At 42.0% G+C, this 26,791-nt stretch overlaps 1 protein-coding gene across 5 annotated transcripts in view; it reads right to left on the bottom strand.

Annotated features, from left to right (window-relative positions):
• Window positions 1-26,791, bottom strand: part of KIF13B (kinesin family member 13B) — a 141,368-nt gene that overhangs the window by 26,282 nt on the left and 88,295 nt on the right. For 3 of the 5 annotated variants that reach the window (XM_063330700.1, XM_063330699.1, XM_063330704.1), the window contains 18 exons: window positions 25,812-25,958; window positions 25,151-25,300; window positions 24,350-24,478; window positions 22,589-22,759; window positions 21,481-21,638; window positions 20,048-20,180; window positions 18,882-19,028; window positions 15,582-15,611; window positions 13,697-13,796; window positions 13,234-13,360; window positions 11,633-11,688; window positions 10,161-10,285; window positions 8,843-9,019; window positions 6,417-6,509; window positions 5,317-5,469; window positions 3,972-4,049; window positions 3,276-3,329; window positions 2,530-2,550 (listed from right to left, as the gene is read on the bottom strand). In XM_063330700.1, coding sequence (XP_063186770.1) covers window positions 2,530-2,550; window positions 3,276-3,329; window positions 3,972-4,049; window positions 5,317-5,469; window positions 6,417-6,509; window positions 8,843-9,019; window positions 10,161-10,285; window positions 11,633-11,688; window positions 13,234-13,360; window positions 13,697-13,796; window positions 15,582-15,611; window positions 18,882-19,028; window positions 20,048-20,180; window positions 21,481-21,638; window positions 22,589-22,759; window positions 24,350-24,478; window positions 25,151-25,300; window positions 25,812-25,958 — 2,049 coding nt within the window. The remainder of the gene's footprint in view (window positions 1-2,529; window positions 2,551-3,275; window positions 3,330-3,971; window positions 4,050-5,316; window positions 5,470-6,416; window positions 6,510-8,842; window positions 9,020-10,160; window positions 10,286-11,632; window positions 11,689-13,233; window positions 13,361-13,696; window positions 13,797-15,581; window positions 15,612-18,881; window positions 19,029-20,047; window positions 20,181-21,480; window positions 21,639-22,588; window positions 22,760-24,349; window positions 24,479-25,150; window positions 25,301-25,811; window positions 25,959-26,791) is intronic. The other 2 variants (XM_063330702.1, XM_063330703.1) reach the window with 1 other exon arrangement.

The raw sequence follows: 26,791 nt of genomic DNA, 5'->3' as shown, positions 1-26,791 counted from the left end.
ATGTAGCACTTAAATCTAAGCACACAGCTGGGACAAAAGGCACTTGTTCTCATGAGCAGCGAGATTATTCAAATTGATCTACACAGTACCAATTGGGTGAAAAAACTCCGGTTCCCAGTAAAACCTGAAGGTTAAGTGGCACAATCGTGTCTTATGTGGTTTTTGGATAGAAGGCTTTTGAGCTACAAACTGCTGGACCTTTGGGAAAGGAAGGATGACTGCCCAAAGACAGAACGGCTATTGTGCTGACGTATTTTAAGAACAACTCATGAAATTTTTCATCGGTATGTGCTTATCGTCTGAAGACCACCTGTAAAAAGTCAGAGGTGCCTTCCATTCTTTGTGCATCTGATTCATCCAGTTTAAGTCCACTGAATTTTCAAACATCCGCTGCAAGCACCCTGGAATGTGAAAATCCAGCTCGGTATCTTATATCACCACTAAGAGACTATACTCCTGCATCACCTGACACGTGCTCATGTGCAGGATGAAATAAAATCCATCTTGCTCTCCCATAACCATATCTGTAGTGATAACAGGAGTAAAAATTGGCTTTTTCTCATTTAAGCAAGCAGATATAACTTCGAGGTGAGACCAAACGCAGTCCTGCAAACCTAATATGAAACATCCGCAAGACTGTCTTCTGAAGTAAATTTAGAAGGCATCTCCTTGCCTTCTCAGCCAGTTAGGTAGCTTCATCTTATGAGTTATTATTACAAAAAATCCCACTGGTGATTTAAATATTTCACACAAATGCATATCTCAGTGTGAGAGTCATCCTGCTCTTTAGAAGCTCCCTGGGGTGTCAATACGCAGAAATATTCTTCAATGTTTTTTTTTCAAAATGTGCCAAACTCACACCTCTGCTCCAGTCCTGGAGAGAAGGGCTCTTCTAGTTCTTCGCGGGGGTGTGACCCATCCACCTTTGTAGTAACAAAGATTCAACTACGGCTGCGAGATGAACCCGGGTCCTAATTCTGGAAACTTCTGATCTGCCTGTTTTAGTTGCACCAACACCATCTTTACGTCTTATTCTAACTTGTTCAATATTCTTGGTTACAGGGGGATGAGTCCTGGCTATTCATAGCGCTGAAGAACGAAGCAGAGCCCACATTCCTAATTTTACCAGCACGAATGGAGCTTTACATAGAGGAGAGAGACTCAAGGGCCCTTTCCACAAAGCTCAAAATCCATGGTAAAGACAGCAGGAATGCAAGGAATAATAATGTTAACATTAGAGAGAAAAATGAAGCAATGGAATAAAAGTTAGGGAGAGGAATATTCTGCGATGTGTCGAGGGCTTCCACTGATACTAAAGTACGCCGGCTTGACAGATTAGTTCTCCACCCAATTCAGGAAGCCGTTACTATCCTGTGACCGATGTTTCTTACGATATAATAAACCACTTGCTTTAGCTTATTATAGTCACTTGTAAACAAAACCAAATTCCTGGTAAAAAAAACCAATTTATGACTGCTGGAGAAGACGACTTTTTCACTAAATTTCTCTGCATGTGACAAAGACATCTAAGTCATCTGAAACTCCGCACGTCAAGCCATTCTCAGACCTTTATGCTAAAATAGATATCACAGGACTGACGTCACCAGTGCGCTTTAGGATGTCTGTGTGCTATAGGAACGTTTAAGCAGTTGTTTAACGTTTCATCATGATTACAAACGCTTTCGTTCGTCTCCCCGTGGAAAACTGAACCAGAGATCCATTTGAAACCAGGAAATCCTAACAGGGGAGTTCACACCCCCCACGTCCTGAGGAACAAGTGCCTTGAAACGAAGCACGCTGCAAGCGAGGAGGGAAGCTACGCGATCTCAGCTCCACGGCGCGGCGGCGGAGTGTTTGTCAGCAGCGACATCAACCGCGGGCAAGAGCTGCAAAACCCCATGCAAACCACTGCCAGTTAACTCCAGGGAACCAAAGCCTGGTACAACTAAGGGGACCAACAAGTCATTCCTCCAAGAGTGTTAATATGACGCTAAGGATAAACATGTTTTCCATTGGCTTGGTATTATTTTAAAATTGTTCCTTCATAGAAATGAAGAGTTGTTAACGCTGAACTATCAGAAGCCATCAAGCCTGAGAGAGATTTGGAAGAAACTCTCAATGTTTATCTCATCTCCAGGCTGATGTACACATGACTGGCACATATTTCCTTCCTTTCATGTCTATCTTTTTTATTTTTTTTTTAAGCTGAGATGGGGCCATTTCTGAAATAACTTCACAAATAACTTCGCCCTGTCCAAAAACCTGTGAGAAATGGCATTAAATACCTATAGCTCTGTAACAAACCGTAAGATGCACCCAAGAAGGAGAAACTTCTCTCATTTGTACCAGTTTCACACTGCATTAATGACAGGCTTTTCAATGGAAAAACACATTTGCCGTGTACTATGCAAATGAGACACCACCAGCAGCATCTTCAAAGCAGGAAGTAAAAGCGTTCAAGTGCGCAAAATGAACTTTATAGTGAGATAAAATTATTATCCCACTCATTAGGTGGACCTAATGCATTACCTCTGCTGGGACCTTTGGACTCTGAAACATGCAATGAGAGAAATTATTGAGGGGAAGGGAGGAGAAAAACAGAAATCATTAAGAACTCCGGTCTTTAATTTTCACTTTAAAAACCTACAACATTGAAACATCCCACAGTTCTCTCCAAACAGAAGTTGCTATAAGCACTTTATCACCTGCACGAATTTTAGCATTCTCTACATGGATGAGATGTAGCAGATTTAGCAACCAATGCTAGAGCACTACATCAAAATTCTATTATTCTGTGCAACTGCATTATGCATTAAAATGCCTTGTCACCACTAGATTCTCCCTTTTAAAATGACTACACGCTTGCTGGGCAGAATATCTATCAGGAGAAGACCTTTCAGTTTATCTAGGATTTGGAAAATAAGTTTCAATTTGATCTTTCACTTTTAAAGAAATACTTTTGATCTATACCGTTGTTTTTAAGGAGTGTAATGGGCTGAATTATCACCCACCACAAGCTTAGGACTGATGGTTTCCCTCTGAAGGTCAGAGACTCTCTTCACAAGCCCCTATTCTGTCCTAGAGGGGGACCTTACATATATACGAACCCAAATTTGGCCCTTACCCAGAAGGTTTGCATCCACCCAGGTGAAAGCTTTGGAAGAGCTCTGAAGCTTCACAGTGAGAGATTTCCCAGTTCTGTAACTGGTATAGTGTAGCGCCCGTGCCTAACTTTTTGCTGCAGAAGATTTCCCAGGAGACCTTCAGATACTCACCCGGTTACTGCTCAGGTTATAGGGAAGTGATAAATCTTGGCGGCTTCCAGAAAGCTGAAACAGTTAATAGAATTATTTCTTAACAAAAACTTAAATAGCTAATAAATAAGCCTCTTGACAAACACAAGGAAGGGTGAAAAAACAGTTTTTCGGTTAAAACAGGACTGAAATCCAAGAGATGAAAGGTGAAATCCCGACTATTGACCTGGAAGGAGCCAAAATTTGACAAGTTTGATTACCCGTTCTATCAAAGGATTTCTCTCCAAATTTTGGACAACAGAATTCTCATCTTTCTTATGCACAACACTTACAAAGTTCAGTAAATACTTGTCATTTGCTTTCAGATCTTCTGAAGACAAAAAAAAAATAATCTTCAACCTGATAGATAAATGAAAAAACGCCCAGTGTTCAGAAAAAAAAAAAAGCAGAAGTTCTTTTTACGTTGCTTTTTCAGATAGTCTGGATTTATGGGGGTGCTTTCAAGCATCCTAGCCTATATGATGAAAGCTTGAATATGTGCAGATTTTGTCTCCTCTTAGCGATTTACATGCTCCCAAATAGCACAGACAAACAGAAGGGTCAAACAGAAGGAAATTTATTGCTACAGTTCATGACTCTGGCATCACAGGGACCTGCCACTGAAAGACCGGACCTGCTGCCCCCGATCTGCTGCAGATGCCAGCGTGGGATACTCACCCGATTCACGTTGGGAGAGCTCAGGCTCCTGCGGCACAGTTTTCCTTTTCCCATTGCCTGCTCTTTTACAGCAACGTCCTGCCAATCACGGAAAAGCAAAACAAAGAAAATACGCACGTTTTGCAAGAATCTAAGCTCCAATCATCCCAGGATAGTGTTGTCTATACCAGAAAAATGTTCTTAAACAGCCTTCTTGCACAGGCTCCTGTCTGTAAAGTCTACTGTAATCTAAAACTTGCACGTAACATGGCTAGGAGCGGATAAACTTTAACAGCTAATATTTCACTGATTGGCACTCACAGGATTTTACAGCTAGTCCTGATTCTAGGAGATGACTGTTACAGACGCAAAGACTAAGACTCCCTTTCCTAGCTGAGCTCCTACTTTAATCCTTTAAACTAATTATATATGACAGGGAACTTGCTTGCAATACTTAGAGTGCATCACATTTCCCCATTAATTTATAGTGGGCAGGCACAGACTCAAGCTTGTTTTGCATAACTTTCTTTTGTGCTTGCATAATTTATATCCAGAAGAACAAATTTCAATAAATGTTTTTCTCTCTTTTCTTTCTCCTGGTAAACATATCAAGTTACAGTACTTAAGATTAACCCAATCAATGCCTTATTTATTGACAGAACGGGTTTGGTTACTTCAAGGTAGAATATGGGCAAAATGACAAGAATTCTCCTAGCAACTTCGGAAACTATTACTAAAGCCGAAGCAAAAGCTAATGCCACGCAACTACTTGTTCTGAACCATAATTAGCAATGCAAAGTCTTACAAACTAACCAAACATCCCATAACAGGGAGGTTTGTCCTCTAGGACAAGAAGAAATGGCCTCAAGTTGCGCCAGGGGAGGTTTAGGTTGGATATTAGGAAAAAATTTTACACTGAAAAGGGTTATCAAGCATTGGAACAGGCTGCCCAGGGCAGTGGGTGAGGCACCATCCCTGGAGGTATTTAAAAGACGGGCAGACGTAGTGCTTAGAGCTGGTTTAGTGATGGGTTTTGTTAGAGTTAGGCTGATGGTTGGACTCGATGATCTGAAAGGTCCCTTCCAACCCAGGCAATTCTACGATTCTACAATAGTGCATTTAATATAAAGCTCCCAGTCCCATCCATCCCCATCGCAGGTGGGTGAGGGAGAACATCTCTTCAAAGAGAGCTACATTTGCTTCTTTGGATGTTTGCCACAGGCACACTTTGTAAGGCTGAGGTGTGCCCCAAATTGGTGGTTTAGGTCTCTTAGCCATTGTACGCGCTTCTGAGAACATTTACATTGCCATACACGGTTCTCAGTAAGCACATTCTCTGCTCTCTGCCACTGCCTTAAAAACAGACCTGGCGCAGACGATCCAAGGTGAGGATGTTCTCCACAGCCATCACACTCCGCAAGTACTTCTCAATATAAGCTTCAGAGTCAGCCGAAGCTGCATCTTCAACGTTTGCTGCCATTCTGGCTAGTGCCTCCCGCTCTTCAACTCCTTGGGCATCCTAGGAAGACAAAAAGAAATGACGTCCTTTTAAAATACAATAAAAATCTCCCACATCAGTCCTGAAGAGAATGCATTTTTAAAACAAGCAGGGAAGATTCAAGGTTGTTTTCCCTCAAGCCCAGGGGCAGATTCAGACGTCTCGTTGGACACCTCTGAATATAAGCCTCGTTACATTGAAGGAACTCGTGCCATGCCAACTGCATGGGTGCTCCTACCACCGTCACAGGCATCTCAAGCTGCACGTGGGTTATTGTTCTTTTGGATTTTGTTTTTGAGAGTCCACAGTGAGACATTGCCATTGATTAGCAAAAAGGCTGCACTCAGATATTTCGTAATTAAAAAGTGCTCCAACACATTTGGGGTGTTACCTATCCTGCGAGGAAAATAAAATTTCAAGTGACTTGCAAGAAAAAAACCAGAGCAGCGCTTGAAATGTTTCAACAGAGCGTGCTAAATACAGCAGAACATAAAAGCAGAGTCAGGCAGCAATCAGACTTCTGGCTCTTCATGTGTTAATGTTTTTACAAGTGCTCTGATAGAGCATCTGTTTGGAAGGAAAGGATTAGCATCTAACTGAGAACACGCTCAGGAATCAAGAGTTGCATAAAGACATTACTTAGAAAATGCGTATTTTTTATTTTTCATATATTCTCATGCTCCCTACGTAAGGCACTTCACCTACCCATCTTTACTCCCCTTTTTCTCTCTCTTTAAAACGTTTCTTCAAGGACCTGAGAAAATAGATGCTCACTCAACAAAACACACAGTGACACTGATAAGACATCGGTTGCCGCGAAGTCACAGCATGTAAAGGAATATGCTTAATCTTCTATAAGAGCCATAGTTTATGCTTGCAGAGGCAAGAGCCAGCATGCTCAAAATAAGGCAAAAATCAGAAAGTTAGAGGCTCTTAGCCAATTTCAGATACTCTGATTTCTTATTCACCTCTGGAATATTTGAGACTATCTCAAAAGTGATACCACAGCCAGGAATAGAACTCCGGTGAGACATTCTTCGGAGGAAACTCTGTGCAAAACCCTGGGGGGAGGCAAAAAAAAAACAAACAAAAAAACATCAGAGGAAAATATTTCTTGCTTTAAGGAAAACATGGTTTAACATATTTCAACTGAAGTAAATATAGTTTACAATGAAAGAAATCCAAACCCTAAAGACTAGGCAATAAATACGTAAGAGTCAAAGATTTTAACTTGGAGAGAAATCATTTGCTTATCTGTATTTTGGATACAGAAAAAGGATTAACTTCATTGCAAGGTGACCACTTAACCAGCACGCAAAGCATTTGCTAGTTCTAGAGGTGGGTTTTTGGGTTTTTTTTTTGTTTTTTTTTTTTTTTTTTTGCTAGAGCCCTAGGTGACTTGTCTTGAATATTGACAAGTACAGGCATTAAATTCTTGACCAAAGAGATCGTTATGAAGAATGATTTAAGGGGGCATGGTCATTGTTTATGCTGACTTGGCGCCTTGCGGGGTTAAGAACCGGACTGTTGAATTAATGCAGAGATGAGTCATTCAAAGATGCTGCTGAGACGAACACCCGGGAAAGGTTATTGACGAGGATTTTTAGAAACCTAGCAAGAAAGCCAAAGCTTCCGTGTCAAATAAAAGCAAAAAACATCATTCACTAAATCTGCAGAAAACAGAACTGATGAAGACTTAACACAACTGTAATTATTGGCACGCTCAATTTATCTATTGAATACACTCTTCCAGTCTACACGACAAAAAATTCACTGTTCCCTTCCCGAGAAAAAGCTTTTGCCTGATGGAAGCACCGAGAACTGTAGTTCTTCTGTTCCTAGCACTAAAAGCAGTTTAGAGTTGGCTACAGGGTTTCTGGGTGTGACCACACCTCTTCAGCTCTTGCTTCAGATTTTAACTACAGATGCGCAAAGAGAATAACAATTCAGGCTTTCTGCTTTGTCATTATCACTGCTCGGGGAAGCTGGATTCCGAGGCAATGCTGAACAAACTCTTCCTCACCATCTTCCTCAAGAATTAAATGTTTTTCAGGACACGATGCTGCAAATGAAATGACAACCTTCTCCTTTCCATTTATCAAACTTCCTGCTCTCACCTGCACATTATTGTACGAGCACAAGCCAACTGGAAAACATAAAAGACCAAGAGTGATTAACTTTAACAAATTACAAAAGGGGACCTCGGCTCCAACTATCGCTAATTTATCTCTAAATATCTGTATGCATGAATAGAAATGGCTAGCAGTAACGTGTGAACACACTGTAAGAGTAGGGAAACACACAAGTTTCTCTTTCTAGCTTTTCCTGTGATTGGGGATAAAGCGCTTAGCAGTTAATACAAATAATACTGATTTCTATGATTCTATGAATCTCCCAGAGATGTCACTGAGCCTTTTAAAAAAAGCTGTATTACCATCCACAATATATAAGATACTATGAAAATTACTTGGCACCTTAAAGTCTCAATGCATGCCAATTCATAGAATCACAGAATGCTTTGGGTGGGAAGGGACCTTAAAGATCATCTAGTTCCACCCCCTGCCCTGGGCAGGGACACCTCCCACCAGCCCAGGTTGCTCCAAGCCCCGGCCAACCTGGCCTTGAACCCCTCCAGGGATGGGGCAGCCACAGCTTCTCTGGGCAGCCTGGGCCAGGGGCTCACCCCCCTCACACCAAAGAATTTCTTCCCAATATCTCATCTCAATCTCCCCTCTTCCAGTGTAAAACCCTTCCCCCTCGTCCCACGGCTCCCCTCCCTGCTCCAGAGTCCCTCCCCAGCTTTCCTGGAGCCCCTTGAGGGACTGGCAGGGGCTGGAAGGTCTCCGCGGAGCCTTCTCTTCTCCAGGCTGAACCCCCCCAGCTCTCTCAGCCTGTCCTCCCAGCAGAGGGGCTCCAGCCCTCCCAGCATCTCCGGGGCCTCCTCTGGCCCCGCTCCAACAGCTCCGTGTCTCTCCTGTGCCGAGGCCCCAGCGCTGGAGGCAGCACTGCAGGGGGGTCTCCCCCGAGCGCAGCAGAGGGGCAGAATCCCCCCCTCGCCCTGCTGCCCACGCTGCTGGGGATGCAGCCCAGGCTGCGGGGGGGTTCTGGGCTGCCAGCGCACGGTGCCGGCTCCTGTGGAGCTTCTCACCCACCAGCACCCCCAAGTCCTTCTCCTCGGGGCTGCTCTCCAGCCATTCTCCTCCCAGCCTGAATTTGTGCTGGGGATTGCCCCGACCCAGGTGCAGGACCTTGCACTTGGCCTTGTTAAGGGAGAGAGAAAGGTGGATACAAGAAAATAGTCATAGTTCGTATTGCACAAATCAGAGCCGTCCCCTCTTCAAGCAGGGATAGACATGGGGCAGAGTGAAAGCATGAAGGATTACAGAAGATATACCTGTCTGCCGTACACATTAACACAAATGCGCTTGCGTAACACTAATTGCATTTCTGCGGGATGGCTGAGCTGGACGGTGGCTCTCACAATAAGGTAAACTCTTTCGTCTGCTGCGGTTCCTTTACTGAGCTGGATACAGTCGTGGACTGTGGAATCCCATGAGGCTTCTGCTTTCACCTGCAAAGGAAAAAAATGTATCCTCTAATAAGCATAATTAGGTGTATAATTAACTGTAATTAATTAAGCATAATTAACAAAAATACATAATACATAAATTTTGAGAGTCAGCTTCTCCATTTCACTCCCTACGAAGAAAAATTCCTGCACTTCAGAAGAGGCCATTTAAAAATCAAGATTAGTTTGCCAAATGAAGACGTTGGGATTAAAAATGCCAACTTGCTCGAACTCTGGAACATTTCCTCTTGAAAAAAAAAGATCTTCGAATACCCAGGATCATTGCAAATAAATCATAAAATATGCAGAACCACAGGATTATTTGGCCTAATTTATTAAGCTAAACCAGAGAGCAACAGAGATTGCAGTGAAAATCTTCCATCACACCCCAGAAACTCTCCCGTCTGTATTTGAGAAATAACTTTGGTGAAACATTTCTAGCAATACAGCAAAAGATGGAATTTATCTTTTTAATTGTTAAAATATAAGTATTACTGAAGATTTAAAGGGTTTATCTTCAAGCCATAAGAAAAACTGCCTGGTAGCCATCTTTCCAGGCTTTAAAAACAAAATGGAACAAAAAAAATCTACCCAAACCATCAGGAGTAAAGCTCCTCTAAAAATATAAGTAAGTTTCAGAGTAAGGAGCACAATTTCAAGGTAAAAAAAAATAAATCAGAGATTCTAAACTTAATAGCAAAAATTATCAACCAACAATTGTAAAGCTGTAAAACTATGAGCTATGTGGCAAAATGGAGTATAAGGAACGTAACGATGCAGAGGTAAATATGTTAATCGTACCAACAGTTACAATTGTTTGGTTTTTCAGCTGGGGGCTTCCGACTTTTAATTTGCTCAGGGGTTTTTTTTTGGTTTTGGTTTTGGTTTTTTTTTTAAACATGAACTCAGAATCTCCAGCTTTTGTAATGCCTGGATTTAGAGGAAGGAAGATCCTTGAGTTTTATTATTTTTCAAATCGCGGTTACACTCCTAGCAATATTCCTTGAAAACACAAAGTCAGTCATATAAGAAACAAGCGTTGTATCCTTCGTATGCTGTCTTTGACGCATTATTTTCACATCTGCCTATATAAAGAGAACAATTAAGACGCCTAAACGACATACTGGTCTCCATCTCTGCTTACCTCACTATCGTGATGCTTCACAATCTGCAGTTCAAAGAACTCCTCCTCCTCTTCTGCAACAAGAGTAGCGTCCCATCCACCCGCTTCTGGGTCATCGAGGTTATCTTGGGAACTGAAGTCATCAGCTAGAAACAAAAGGGAATGCAGAAGGTGAGGAGACACAAAGCAAAACATCCGCCAAGTCCTGAATTTACATTTTCATCACTAACTTCCCGGCTTGGCTACCTACACTCTACCTACAAAAGAAAAGCTCCCCGCATTGTTCCACTTCAAAAAGAATCCCAATTTTATACAGAAAGCGTGCACCAAGGTTTGGGGACACAGACTCAAGTGTGCCGTATAAAGTCCTCTATTGTGCAGGGAATCTCCCCCAGTAGAAAACACCCCCTTCCTTGCCCACAGGTATGTTTTCAGCTCTACTGCTCAACCATACTGAGCACATCGCTCATTTGGCACTAGTTAGGTGTTCTGCTTTTTTAAAAACGAAGATAAGCTGCTGGTTGAGCAAGTGAAAATACAGTACTTTTAGATCATGATTAAACGAATCCTTAATCTGGATTTTGAGAAGAAGCTCAACCCGTTCTGGCTCGAGTCCCTCACCATGAATGAATTATTAACCTGCCCCCCTCTGAGGCCATTTGATGCACCAACGTGCTTTGGGAGGTGAGCAAACCATCAATGTAAACAGCATTGCAGCAAAGACCTCCTCACAGCCGGCAGAATGTCACCACTCTCACCTGATGCTTCTAATCCAAGTGTTAACCCTCTTTTAAACATCTTAACAAGGACTTGTTGAACTCATTAGGCACCGCTGGCTCCCTGGACTACTCTGGGGTTTCCCTCTTTCTTGTCAGATTCTTCTACCAAAGATGGGAAATTGAAGCCAAATACATTGTTCAAACTGGATCTTGTGTTGGGATGCACTGAAACATACGTTGTTTACAGAAACACACAGAATCGCACTCTGTAAAACTAACTTGAGCCTATCATGCCAGGTTTTTTTGATATTCAGACGTGTTGTGGTTTAGGCTGGGCTGGCCGCTAGGACAAGACGTTATTACCAGTGACTTCACATTTTCTTCTAACTCACCGGTAAAGAAATTAGAGGATATAAATCAGTGCTATATCCTTGTGAGACTTCTGAAAAAAATTCCCAACAACAATTTTTTCCTTACGCTGGCTTTTGCTGTTCACTCCCTTAGGTGCACTCATTTTACTATTTCTATTTTACTTATTTTTATTTTTACTTATTTTACTTATGGGATTAGTAAAACCTATGGCTCCTTCCATATATAATGCTGTGCGTTTTGAAACGTTAAACAATACGTTTAAGTGAAAAATGTGCACTCGCCAATTAATCCACCTGCCATTCCAGGCCATTTCTTCATTTTATTAGCTCGCTTAAATTCTATAATGTCATCGCTTGTACAAAGTTTGTTTCAATGTACTCTGTCATTTTAAGAACCACTTACCATTCAAGTCAAGGAAAATAACAGGAATGTGTGTTTCCATACCAGGCACAGGAGTCCTAAAAAGCAAGACGGGGACAATGGCGGCATTTAAAGTACAGCCCATTTACCCAGCACACGTACCTTGCGACACAAGCCCGCAGTACATCACATTCAGTACAACTGCGATTTTAAGCCAGACCACTGATAACCTTGGCAAACAGCTTCATTTTAATTTACTGTTGCAGAATCGGAGAGGTTCAACTAAATTGGCCTTTCTTTTATACCAGCTCTCTTAAAATTATTACATTCTTTGACCTCCGCTTTCAGAAATGTTTTCTCCCTCTGAAATGCTAATAGCAAAATTAAGTTTATTTACTCTGACACCCACATTTATTAAATGCAAACCCCTCTGCATTAGTGATGGCAGCGAAGGCAGCAGAGTGAGAATCACAAAATCCGGTGTCAAAGTTTTTAAACTAACATTCATGCTGCCACACTACACAGTTATTACTCTTGCTTACAAAACACACGTATTTAAGAGTCAAAGCTCCCATTTAAGGCATCTTTCATACCACGGAAGGGGTAACACAGGTGGTGTTTTGGTTTTAAAAAGGAATATTCCGCGGCTCAACACTTTTAAGCTACACAACATTAATAAGGTACTAAAAATGTAACAAGAAGCACAAAAGACTTCGAGACTCCTTGTTGCGATCTTAGCTGTGAAAGAGGGCTATGGCCATCTCATGACGAACTTGGACTTGAACTTCACAGCGAACAAGAGCAGGCTGGAGTCTTACATGATCTATACGTGCCTTAATCACACTAAACATTTCCTCTGGTGCAAACGTGTTCAAACCAGGTTCTTCCTCAAGTAAGTTTCCTGCAGCTCCACTGGTTTCAAACCTAGCCAAACACTTTGACGGGCAAGTTGCCGTGTTTCCAACAAGCATTCGCCATTTTTGTGTTTCAGAAGTACTGGCTTTAACAAACTTCAGCTCAAAACTCCACGACACTCAATTCTATCCATAAATACTGTTAGAGGTTTGCTCAGAAAAAAAATTCAGACAGTTAAAAGCGACTGAAGGCAAGAGGTTTGAAGTGAAACAACTTTGCTTCCTTATCTGCAGTTGTTACTCCCAGCGGCTACAGGACGGCCATCTCAGTCTAGCGTAGTCTACTATTTTTAATGTTTAGAAAATTACACGTAACACTTGCTGACTAAACAGACTTTGCGCTCAAACCAGGAGCGCAACAAAATGCTCCTGTAGATGCAGTTTTATTATGACGGAGCAGCCTTTTAAGTGAATGAACTAGGTAATTAACATATTAGCTAATTTTTTTAAATGGTAAGTGCAATGGTAATAAATATTGATTCCGTTTTTTGAGAAGGTCATAATTACACTCTGATCAATAATAGCATCGTTTACTAAATAGCATTTCTGAATTTCAGATACACAGCCTAATAAAATAATTTTAGCAAGAGGCCTAATTGTAACGACTTTGCTCATACAGTGTACAGAGGGCAGATTAAGGAAAGCAAAAAAATGGCAACAATCCAAGCCAGGAACAGGCCATGCATCATTTTTACATTCGTTCTTGCGTATGGCAATGTATGTTCCTACCACTCCGCTGGAGCTCCAGGGATGCCACTGCCAGCAGAAGGAACCATGACGGCATTCCTTTCTTCAGTGAGCGTTAGCCTCATCTCTAAAAGCTGTGCCTCCCGATCTGCATCATCTTCTGTTTTATCTGGGGAAGCAGGATGTCAGTCAGGACAACGGAAAGCATTTCTTACTCACTGCCTTTATCACGCGTGGATGATCTTATACCATGCATAATAGAGTAAAACCCACTCGACTCAGAAATTCAGCGCACAAAGAAGAAACGCACAGTACACAAGAACGGTGAACAATTTTATATAGGCTTCTCTAACTTTATTTTCACTGAAAGCAAATTACTGGTGAGCTCCAAGAGTCAACTCTCCATTAACTTCCTGTCTAAATTTTACAATACATTAAGATAAGAAGCGTGTGCGCATGTGTCTCAAGCTATCTCTATTGTTACCTTTAATAGTATTTTGCTTACCAGGCTTCCCAACCAGTTTTTGCAATTGCTGATCAAGATACTCCTGACGCTTCGTTAAGGCACACAGCCACTTCCGACGGAGCCTCTCCAAATCCCTATCCTGTAAAGAGGAAAGCAGTCATGTTAAATATCGATCCAGGAAAGCCAAGGTTTCCTATTTGTGACTTACACATTTCCTCAACCCTTCTGCTCATCCTGTATCCAAGAAGCAGATAAGACAGACAGAGCAGACCTCCAAAAAAATCACTTCGCTCTTGTCAGGACGACTTAAACAGAAACTCAGAAGACTTGAGGTTAGAAGGGACCTCCAGAGATTGTAGAGTCCCACCCTGCTCTGTGCCCAAAAGCAGGGTCAACCACGGCAGCTTGCTCAGGGCTATGTCCAGTTGGGATTGGACTATCTCCAAGAATGGAAACTCCACAAAAAAGAAAAAAAAAAAGAAGAAAAAAAAAAAGGTTTCTTATGCAAAGTGGAGACTCATTGCCTCTTGTCCGTTCACTGGATACCACTGAGAAGAGCCTGGCTCTGTTTTCTTTACCCCTTCCCATTTACACACATTGACAACATCCCACCTGAGCCTTTTCTTCTTGAGGCAAACCAACCCCAGTTCTCTTAGCCTTTCTTCTAGTTGTTATTCTGTACCACCCAGCTGAACAAACTTCGCTTTATAGATCTTCTTTGCCCCTGAACTACCCTAAAACTCACTAACCACGACCTTGTGGCAAAGGTGGAAACCCCAGTCCTTATCCATGCCACACCACTCACACGCTATGTTTAGCAGCCTCCTATTAGGAATCCATCCCCACTCCGCATCGTGCCACTGTCCCCAGTTACGGAATGCGCAACTGAGCCTTTAAAAATACGTTTTCTTAAGTGCTCGTGTCCCTTCAAAAAAACCACTTCAGTATCCTTAAGAACATTCTACACTGTTTGTCTCTGGTGTAGAAATGCTCAGAAATGATGAACGATACTTTACACGCAGCATGTTGGGTGCCACAACGATGAGCTATCAGCTCTGGGATGCCTTCAGGCAAGCCTCTTCGATGGCAACGGCAGCTCAGATTCATTCCACATAAAACTATAACAAATACTTTGTCAAGAAAAATGGGTGGATGCAAGACTATAAACCACAGTTGCACTGCTGACCCGCAGAGCCCTAACAAGTATGCCGGAATCTGCCAGAGAGCATTAAACCTAAATCTTTGGTTGCTCACATTATAAAAAAGTTGAGATCTATAATGATGACGATGTGCTTTTGTTAAAGGTATTCAAGAAGATGATGAAAAACATATCACAGATATTGTACTTCATCAGTTCCCCTTGGAGGCTCACGTTACTGTGACGTTACGTCCATTTTTAAAAAAACAGTGTGCTGATTTCAGTAGTTTTATCACTGCCACACACTGTCTTAGGGCTCCAGGAAGAGAATCCCCTTTGCTTGCCCAAGGGTCGATCACTCTGCAGGGTACTCCAGCTCCCACAAGCACAGCACATTTGTAATATGGAATGGCACGAAGCAAGTATTTTGACTGTACCTTCAACACTGCCATGCCTACTCTTGTTTCTAATGAGGACAATCTCAATTTAGCCATAGTTGGGCAAGAAGGAAGATTCCTTCCCCCAAAACACCAAAGATGAAAAACGATTGGATCTTGTTTGAAAATACACATTGAGGCATCTTGTTCTTTGCCTTCCACCTCTCCACTTCACCGTATGGCTTTGTAGCATAACAATCTATGCGATTCTTAAGCTTTTAGTCTCTTCAGAAGTCAGGCTTTCTATCTATCCAACCAGTACAGCAAATGTAATGTGCTGTTCCTCCTCTAATATGTTTCAATCTGAAAACATCTGAGTTTGTAAAAAGAGAGAATTCAAAATTTTTACCTGATAACTGTCCATTTCATCCTCTTCTTCCTAGGCCAAAACATGCAAACACACGTAATTAATTTTTTTTCATAGCAGGAAACACACTGAATGCAACAGATGTAGCTATTTTAAGCAATATTAGCAGCCTTACATAAAAGTCTGAGCTTAGCAACGGTATCATCGTAGAATTAAAACACACTGACATCCCCAAGATTTGCTGCTATCAGCTCATATAGACACAAACTAGAACAATCCAAGAATTACCATGGAAAAATTTCACAGAAACACAGCTACGAGAAGTCTTTATAATTGGAAGCAAGTGGAATACTTAAATTGCCCCAGGAAAGAGAGAGGAGTTATAGTGAAACAACTTGAAACACTTTGATCCTGGGCAGTAAAGAAAAATGTGCTGTTTTACCTGTAAGAGTGAAGTAGGAATGTTACAGCAAGCGCTGAAAAATCAAAGTCTGGCATAAAGGATCCGAGGTAAGCTTGCTGGAGCATTTAGAGGAGAAAAACCATAACCACCTAGGCCAACAGTTGGGGAGTCAGAATAACTCTGTCTCCCACACCAGGAGTTGCGATGCAGACCTTTGACCTTTCGAATTCCGTTAGTTTCTGCTGGGAGACACCACCTTTCATTCACGACAGGCATCACAAGCAGAGCCACTTACAAGGAGCAGAAGCGGAGCTGCCACTCCTGCACAGTGAATGGAAAAGCAATGAGGCCTCCAGCCCTCACCGAGTTACCACTTACCTATTTAAGTAATAACAAGCCACTGGAGTCTACTTTTGTATCTTCATAATGAAAGCAGAAAACTTAGCTAAGCTAAAATTAAAAAGCCATAGAGAAGTTCAACGTCTTTAGAAAATCTTTCACATTCCACTGACAGTGATTTACTTGAGACAGAGAAATGCGATCAAGGGGACTAAAAATCCAGGTGTTCAAGTCAGGAGGCTATTGTAAGGACTAATAAAACATGGTTTTCAATAGCCCTTACCCACGTGGGTTATCAGTGTCAGACACAACCCACTAGTCTCTCTCTCTCAAGTGGAGCTTAAATCTTTCTCCTTGAGAGAACACTGGATTTTGGGGATTGCCAGCTCTGTCAGGTATGGCTGAAATTGGTCAACAGATGAGAAATTCCCTGGGGAAGAGACAGGGTGAGACAAACCAAACGCCCACCTGGGAGTTATTCCCTTATGAAACAGGCTGAACGGGGCATGTGTACGTTGTGGGTGTGTAACAGCTTTCACATAAAGTTTGCAAGAATCGATCATTCTGTCTCAGGAGAGAAGAGTCACTTACGAAACTCGCTCCGTGCAGGAGAAGGACAGAAACAAAAGTTTACTTGCGCTATAGGACGTGGGTATCGGGGGCTGCTGTGATGAAGGGCAGGTAGACTTAAGGCCAAGTGCCGGGTCCTGCATTTCGGTCACAACAACCCCAAGCAACACTACAGGCTTGGGGCAGAGTGGCTGGAAAGCTGCCCGGCAGAAAAGGACCCAGGGGTGCTGGTGGACGGCCAGGGTGACGTGAGCCAGCAGTGTGCCCAGGTGGCCAAGAAGGCCAACAGCATGCTGGCTTGTATCAGGAACAGCGTGGCCAGCAGGAGCAGGGAAGTGATGGTGCCTCTGTACTCGGCACTGGTGAGGCCTCACCTCGAGTGCTGTGTTCAGGTCTGGGCCCCGCTGTACAAGAGGGACATTGAGGTGCTGGAGCGTGTCCAGAGGAGAGCTACCAGGCTGGTGAGGGGTCTGGAGACCAGGGCATATGAGGAGAGGCTGAGGGAGCTGGGCATGTTTAGCCTGGAGAAGAGGAGGCTGAGGGGAGACCTCATTGCCCTCTACAACTCCCTGAAAGGAGGGTGGAGAGAGGTGGGGGTTGGCCTCTTCTCCCAAGGGAATAACGACAGGACCAGAGGAAATGGTCTGAAGCTGCGGCAGGGGAGGTTTAGGTTAGATATTAGGAAGAATTCCTTTACTGAAAGAGTGGTCAGGCACTGGAACAGCCTGCCCAGGGAGGTGCTGAGTCACCATCCCTAGAGGTATTTAAGAAACGTCTAGATGTGGCACTTCAGGGCATGCTCTAGTGACAGAGACTGTAGGGGTTTTTTTGGTGTGTGTATGGTTGGACTCGATGATCTCAAAGGTCCTTTCCAACCACGAAGATTCTATCATTCTAGACAGCTCGCAGGCACAGTCACTACCAGTAGCATAATGGGGAATAAAAGCAATAATCCACCTTGGATGCTGTGGAAAAGTGACATCTCTGCAAAGGTGGAAAAAATTCCTCTTTCTGTGCTCCTGACACGAGGGGTAAGGGATCGCTGAGGTTAGGAGACAACACACAACCCAACTGCTTCAGACCGCACAAAGGGAAAAACAATACTGATTAAGCAAAAAAAGGGAGGCAGACACACACTGAATCATACTCTGTCAACAGGATAAACATTATGGAAAGCTGGGAGATGTCCCAAAAACTACTTGACATTTAGTTGGCCTTGTCTCAAGCAGGGCAGCTAATCAAGGAAGTCGAGAGACTTGCTCGTTCTGTTGCACCAGATTTTGGCTTGCTAACGCAGAGGAGTGACTGAATTTTAATTTAGCTGTTGGGGGGGGGGGAAGTCAAACTGCACTGGAAAGTGATAGAAGCATCTCAGAAAGACAATCCCTAAAGATAGATCTATATTACTTGCACTTTAAGATGAGATGCAGCACTTCTGAAGTTGTCAAATAACTGGCCCACGCATACTATGGGCCAACAACTCATATAATTCTAACACTTGTAACTCAACACTATCTGAATATATGTTCCATTGATTTATTTCAGTTTGGCTACTTCCTTAAAATTTCTCCCGTATCTAATATTTGAAGTAAAATCTACCGGAGAGACTCAAATTTTAGAAACTTTGGCATTTTCTTTTCTTCTTTGAATGGTGCGTTAAGGCTGTGCTGCTTTTAAGGATAGGAAAAAAAACAAACCCCAAACCAGAAGAGAGACAGAAGGTAATCTTACAAATATTATTTTTTCCATAGAAAATGGTTTTTGAATAAGAGGAAGATGTTCCACAACACTTTCTGAAAAATATAACTATCTTGAATAATTGCTAAAACCACCACCAAAGTAATTCTGACGCTTCTTCTTGACATTACTTTATACATTTAAGAAGTAGGTTCAAAAAATATCCCCCCAAAACAAACTAAAACTTGAAATGAACAGAGTTGCCTCCAACTGCAACAAACTTAGGACATCACTTTATGCTTTTACATGTCTTGGAAGTAGCCACAGCTGACAAGAAATATTCCGACCCTTACCTGATAATTTTCAGGTACTTTTTGTGACTTGACTTGTTTTATTTGAACACAGCCAATGCCGATAGATAATATTGATTCCTCCATCAGTGGCAAGGTCCCAGATTCCTGCACAGATCTCACTTCAACCTGAATTCGTCGAGATTGCCCCTGCCCAAAAGAACAATTTGAAATACTTGGAGAAAAAAAAAAAAAAAAGACTGTAAAATGCTGAAAGCTTAGTGACAGAGAGACCTCTACTGGCTGTCACTGGAAAGCAACGGTATATGTTTATTTTGTGAAGAACAAAGTGGTGAGTACTGCAGTCTCAGCCACCCCTTCTGTTGCAAGGATTTACGTATTTACAGAAAAAAAAGTTCAGCATTTAGCAACTCCCCAGTTTACTTTTCTGGAGGGTTTTCAAAACAGACACTTATAGGATTTTATTTTTAATACTTCTGAAGGCGAAAAATAGGATCTCTTCCCCACCTACAAAAGAGGAAAGAAAATAGTCTAATTTGACGAGCTACTGGAATTTCAGTGAACTTTTCTTGACTCTGGTCTCCTTGACTGAACATTCATACCCACGGATGTGATCAATGCAGCAAAGTAACTGTTCTTCAGTAAAACCCGTAGGGAAAAAATAGGTAAATAATAATAAAAAAAATTAAAAAAAAATAATCAAAGGAGTTGGGGAGTTCAGAGATGCAGCCTGTATCTAACTTCTACTAATTCCTAGTGTTCTCTGAGCAATAGCTTATCATTTAAAAATGTTAACTACTCCGTTAAGCATTAACAATTTAATGCGTGTAGAACTCAAAGAACAAAGGAGTGGCTGGCTGGAAGGATCAAATAAAGGGGAACTCTGGACCTCTTTAAAAAATAATTAAGTTCAGTCGAGACTGATGTCCTTTCTACCAGGCGCTATCACAGCGCAGGGAAAAGAACAGAGGACAGAGATTACAGGTGAGCTTTGATCACCTTTACATCCCAGCTTCTGCACGCTGGCAGCGTCACAAAACACAGAGGGACTCCACGTTCTTCCGCTTTATGTCTGCTTTACGCAAGATCATATTTTGTGTCTAAGCTTGACAGTTCCTTGGACACCATCCCTTTACCATACAAAACAGAAGCTTCTTAGCTTTCCGCAGGCTCTTCTCCCAGCTGAAACCCTGCACGTGCCACCTCACCTGTCTGAGCTGGAAGATGCCCCCCGTGCACACGTCCTTGGCAGGAGTCACCTCAACTGGGCAGTATTCCCCATTCTCATTCAGCTCTAGAATTTGAACCCAGAGTTCCACTTTTCGGGTTACTTCACTCCACCTGCAAAACACGTCAAAAACATCTTTTCTGTCTTTTCCCTTTTTTGTTTTTTTCCCCCCAAAAGGAAGAAAACCCAAAGCACTAGCTCGGACTGCAGACTGAAGAAGCAAATGAACACTTCAACAGGTGCGCCATGTGTGACTATACCGCGTTACTAGTTGTGCAGTGCCTGTAAATTTTACTCAGTCAAACATCAGAACTAAGCCTTTTCTTTATTCCAATATGAAAACCAATTCCACTAGATTCTAACATTTAAGCTCCGGTCTCAACTACTGCCCCAGAAGCCAGGTGTTGTCGGTGCAATGAGATTTGTACAGAAGACAGCAGAATGAAATACGACTTTGCCTCATAAGCTTTCGAGATTCAGGGCACTTCCCTGAATGTCATCATACTACTGCCTTCTCCCCAGTTCTTCTAAGACCTTACACAAGAAATGGCCACTTTTGCAGCACCTCAAAATTAAAAAGGAAGGAGGTACTTACTACTCAGCTGCCAGATGTAACTCACTATTTTCCTGTTTCCATCTCCTCTTTGTCACATTTTCCTGACTTTTCTTTTAAACTTCCCTATATATAGCTTAACATGCTCATCACAAGCTTAGGCTGGAAGTAAAAAGAGAAATAACTGCCACTAAAACAAGGTGCAGAGCCTTGAATTGGAGGGGCAAACCACCTTACATTTAAGAAGATGCTCCTGAGTTTACTTTGGGGCCAACAAGCAGCTGCAAGCAAAAGAGCAACCCCCTTCAGTTTAAATTACCACGCTGTTGCATATTTACTCCAGTCGAAGTAATTAGCAATATAGCTCTTCCAGTGGAAGCATTACAGTGATGGCATTTCATGGCCAAGAATGAACTGGAGTCAGACCTTAAATAAATAAATCAGCGTACGGTCAGAACAACCACCTTACTGTTTTAGACTGGATAGCTCTTTCTGGCCCAGACTAGCACACAAATCTAAAGGAAAATCATCAGCTTGCTCGTTTGTAAAACACTACTTACGCACTCGAGTTTGCCTAAATAAAAGGGACTTCAAAGTCTTTCAAGTTCTACCACTTTTATTTTGAAACAGAGACGGGCATTTCTCCTCTTTCCCTTTTTTAAAGCCTATTGACACATCGCATAGTGTTTTTCCAATAGACAGAGTCCACTTATAATAGTTTAATAGATTCAGTTTCAAACACATGTTCAGTTGTCTTCAGTTCAAAATTTTACTATTTATCCCAAACCTGCTTCAAAATTGGGCACCTCAGACAGTGATTTTCCAAAATTTGAAACCAAAGATCTATTTTCCGTATTTACCTGTCTCGAAGGCTGCGTGTTTTGGCTTGAATTATTCCCAAATCCCACAGGGCTGGATTTTTGCGGTCACCACTCTGCTTGTGCCCATATACTTCAATCGCCAAAGCACCATCATAAAGATGTTCCATGAAGTCTTCGGAAATGTTTACAGAAACTTCCTGTATGTAAGTGACAAATCGGTTGATGACTGTGGCTACACAACGACTTAAGACTTAGAGATTTACTGCCGTGACTTTCATATAAGCAAGTAGTAAAGTCACCCTGGTCCCCAAGAAACAATATAGAGGAAAAGAAGAACTGTAACCTCAGCTTGTAAAATCAGGAGGTAAGGCAAAGATACACGATTAGCTGAAGATTAAAGTTTATAAAGAGCTAAAAATGACTGCATGCCGTTCCAAGTCCCGACCCGATGGTTCAAAAAAAATTAAAAATCGTATGTTCTAATGTTCAGAATCAGAAAAATCAAAACTCATCAGAAGGTATTGTATCTATTTTACAAATGGTAAGTGGAAGAAATTGCTCAGTGTAATGACAAATGATAGAAAGAACAAGATGAGAACTCGGGTGATTGGCTGGCATTCATCTAAGCTGACTTTGGATGTCTCTATTAAAGACGCCTTCACTCAGACAGTTGCTTGAAAGTCAATAGGAAGAGATAGTCCATTCTAAGATACACGACCTAATTTCAACATCTACATTTGCCTGATAACAGGCATCATGTCCCAGGACTGGGACTTTTTCTCTCCACTCCATCAGAGTGTAGAGTGATCAGCTCAGATACGGGCAGTCAAATGTACCCAGACGAATATCACTCTTCCATTCACACTCAGCAGCACTTTTACTGTGGGTAAACTCCAAAATAAGTCTCTCTGCTGAACAGATTCCTTTCCTTTATTAATCGACTCCTTCACCTTCTGTGATTTTTGTATCGTGTAGTATAATCAAACTTAGATGGACTTTGAAGATGTTTCAACTTCTTCCTAAAAAACGGAATCAGGCTATCAGCCTCGCAAAGTACAATAATGAGAGCAAAAGGGCAACTGTTGCAGACGCATAAACCTGCTTTCTCGGCCTACAGTTTCATTAACAAAACAGAAAAAAAATTTACGTTGCAGTGATCGAAGACAACCATGCACCGTGGCTCCTTGCTGATGGAAGACAAGGAAGGATCCACCTCAGGTGCAACAATAACTGGCTCCAGTTGATCCCAGAACGTGTATTTGCAGAACACAAAGTTGGAGAGGTGCTGTGGCAAACCTGTAGCCTGAAGTATTTTAATCTAGAAAAAGAGATGAGAGACACAGAAAAAGCACTTATTCATTAGGCATAGAATTAAAAAAAAAATCTTCTGCTAGAACAATGTTATTTTATTCTCTTCCACTGCACAGGATAACAAAAAAAGGAAGGAGCCAAGCAAAAAACTTTACAGAATACAAATTTCTGCATTGCTATAGATTGGAGACAGCATCAGCTGGACGTCGCCACTAGATGTCACCAGGCACATATTTCTCGGGAGCGAAAGCTGAAGGTGTGAATTTACAAACACACCAAAACATTTTGTTAACTTTTAATGGCGAGATGCAACAACACCTTCATAAATGAAGAGGAATACAATAAAAATTTCACGCTTCTATAAAAACTGGCTCCTTTCTTCTGCAAAATCCTTGTCTGAAGATACTACTTGTCCTTTGCTGCTAGAAAAATACAATACAAAAGTAGCCAATCCTCTCTTTTTCAAAATCAAGGCCAAATAGATAGAAAATGTTTTGACTACACCTTCTGACCGAAACAAAGCCATCGTATTAACCATATTATTTAATAAACTTCTATTTGCCATTTGTCAAATTAAGTTCTGATGAGTTAGATTCCTATGGTAAGGCACCACTCAAGATCCTCAGGAGAATATGTTTCCTGCCACAATGCCCTACTGCTGTTGCAAGCACATGGGGCTTTATGGGACAGGATAAAAAGCAAAAAGGAGTATGATTGCCCCCAAATTGTTCGTATTGTCCGGAAGCCAGAAAGCTGGGGTTCCACTCCCTCTAGTGCTTTTTGCCTCCCTCTTTTCTTATCTTATCTGTAGCTTGGCCTATCTTGTATTTTACTACAAACACAGAACTGCTAGTAAATCGTTATCACTAACTTTCTTTTCATTATTAACAATAATAAACACAACTGCATGTATTTCACAAAATATTGAATATTTAGAGAGAGAAATATTGAGAGAGAACGATTCACAGAACAACGGGAGTTTATCAGATTCTGTAGCTCCTTTCGAATTAGATATTGTAGCTCCCATCCCAGTGCGCAGGTCTTCCGTGTCTTCCAAGACTACAATAAACTGTCTGGGCTAAGACTGTATGCATAGACAAATAAATATAGTTTAACAAACACCCTGCAGACTTAAAAAAAACAAATCACGGAGATAGAAAGAAGCAAAACCCATCTAGTTCTCTTGTATTACTTTAGCCACTCAAGAAACAAAATATTGTGAGAAAAGACCAGAGAGCAGCCCTTCAAGACAAACACTGGGCGCCAGGTCATTACACAAGACCATGAAAACAAATACAGGAAAAGTATTAAACTCTGTATATACAACTGAATGATTAGGATACAGCTAAATTATATGTTTGGTTGTTTTGTTTTTTTTAAAAATCCTGAAACATCAACACAGTTTCATGTAGTCAATCAATGAGTTCAAAAACAGGACTCTGCCTCGGTAACTGAATACTGGAAGCGAACATGGCACACGAGGTTACAAAGAGACATCTAACACCCAGAAGCCAGCGCACCAGGGATGGCTTTATTTTAAAACTTGGGACGGAAAGAGAGAACTTTGCTCAGAGGTTGGGATCTTTCTGGAACTCACCCTGCAGACAAGTTTTCTCTCCTGAGTGTCATTTTCATTTGAATAGTCTGGACTATCCTCGCCTCCAACCAACCTGTCGTCTATCTCTCCGCTCACTCGAACAACTTCAACGTGGAGACGACCTGATACCTGATAAGAAAGGAACAGGAATTACTTGTGTGCCAGAAAACAGTGGCAGGTTCATCCCTTTTCAGGTAACTACGACTACTGCTGTTTCCAGTCTGTAAGCAGACAGACAGCATTTTATTCCTGTGTATTGTTTTGCGCTACCAGATGCAGAATTCTTTGGAGCAAGAATCAAAGAGCCTTTCTTGTAAAAACATAAAGAAATGAGCCACCAGAGCGACTCTGGGAACAGCATACTGCAATCTCACCCACCTTCGCACCAGTCTCTCAGAGTCCGAGGAGCGCAGATGTGATGCAGAGCACAGGGAATGTTGCCTGGTGTGCTCTAGCTGCCTTTGGAGTTGTTCTCACGCTATATATTTAAGAGCCTATTCTTGATGGTAGTCAGTGAAAGCCAGAGGAGCTATAGCTCATACTCGTTCTACTAAGTAGTTATTTTGGGCCGCTTCACTCAAAAAGGTGCTCACAAAGCTTTCTCCTTTCCCAATCACTACGCTGGGCTTCAGAGCTGTCTAAACAACTCCAGTAAGGTATTACAGGATTTGCATAATTTCAAATTGTTAGCAAAGAGCTTGTGTACATGAAACTGGAAAATATCTACTATATACTGGTAATAAGGTCCACAGGCTGTAATTAAACAGTTGAGTAAGGAGAGATTATAGAAGAATGACAAACCTCTCCCTTCTGATTGATGATTGGAACAGCATATTGTAGCTTCACATCATAGAACAGGCACTCAAGAAAAACATTGGCTACTCCGATAAGGCTGTGGTTTTCCTGCTCATCGTAGAACGGATCAGCGCGTCTGAAGTAAGCTCTCATCACCTTCAATCAAAGTCGTAATAATGTAAGAAAAACAAACTTTTCACGAAAGGGTTTTCAAAGCGTTGCACAACCAGCCTACTGAAAGGAAAATGGACTCAAGCAAGAGGTCAGATTAGATCACAAGAAGAATGGCAACTTGAATTTTATTGCGGACCGGGTACAAGGCCGGTGCTCAGCAAGTTCTCCTTGACGTTGGCAGATTCAGAGAAGCCTGAACGTCAGCTGCTGTTGTGTTTACTGACTGCTTTGGTTCTATCGCCAAACTATGCATGCAAACAAGCATCAAAGTGACAAGATAAGGGTTAACGAAATGCTTCAGTATTCCCTGAATATTCACTGAAGATCGCTTCAGTACTAAGAAAAGCAAAAGCTCAGGAAAACTTACCTCTTTACCTCCCCCCCTCCCCTCTTCTCCTTCCCAAACCAGAAGGTTTTCTCACATCTGCTTTAAAGAAAAAATTTAACAGGGATGTAATTCTATCAGCACAACACCGGAGTAATTTTTACTTACTGGGTTGTCTTCCTCACAGTCTTTCCACTCCTGGTAAAGATCCCTCATATCTACCAATCGATTCTCCAGCTTTTCCAGTGACCAGATCTGTTTGCCTTTCCCTTTCCTTCTCACCTGAATAGCAGGTTCGCTGAGAATTGCGCCTCTCTGTGAAACAATTAAAGAGATAACAACAAGGAATTCATGTCACAACAACCAAAAACTAGTTTAAAACCAAACAAAACTGAGACATCTTTGGGAAAAGTCTGGATTTTGCTCCTTTTTTATTCTAGCTTGAGCAACCAAATTCAAGCGTGACAGACTCTGAGTTCGGCTGTCACAGTGTATTTGTGTTCAGTTTAACTGCGAAGTCTAATCACAGCTACGGGCACTAGTTTCCGTGGATTTTCACCTTGCGTAAGTGTTAGAAATAGGAACATTTAAGCATTTCACAAATATCCTCAAGTTAAAGCAGGCCTGGAGCTCCAGCTAAGGTTACTACTGTCTGCAACTTTCAACTAGTGCAGGCGCTTAACCCTCTTCACCATCCCCCTTCTAGATGTGCCAGGAGACTGCAGGAAAAACAAGCAGATGAGAGAAACTTCTAAAGCAACTGATAAAAATTCTAATCCTGGAATAAAATACATCTAACTGTACTAACGACGGCCTGAGTATCACCAAATATGGAGCTGACCTCAAGAACAGAACTAATACCAGCTTAGGTAGCCATTCTGAGGCGTGGAAGTCTGGATTCAGTTCCCTCCTTCCAAAATTTCTAAGATGCCTGAAACAAAAGTCATCCAAATCCTCCCTGCACAATGGGGACGGGCAGCGTTTTCTCAGCTCACCAGGACGATGGAAAGCCAAGTGTCCACAAGGTGATTGGAAACACTTGAAAGAAAACTTACCTAACCCGCGCGGATTTTATCTATCTGCAACAGAAGCAAGTGTGAACTACAACACCAGCAGAAAGGTCTCGCACCAAAACATTTATCAGTAAG

The sequence above is a fragment of the Chroicocephalus ridibundus genome, chromosome 3 (genome assembly GCF_963924245.1).
Source record: "Chroicocephalus ridibundus chromosome 3, bChrRid1.1, whole genome shotgun sequence".
Taxonomy (NCBI): Eukaryota; Metazoa; Chordata; class Aves; order Charadriiformes; family Laridae; genus Chroicocephalus; species Chroicocephalus ridibundus.
The sequence above is the reverse complement of the archived record's forward strand: the minus strand, read 5'-3'. Positions and strand labels throughout refer to the sequence as shown.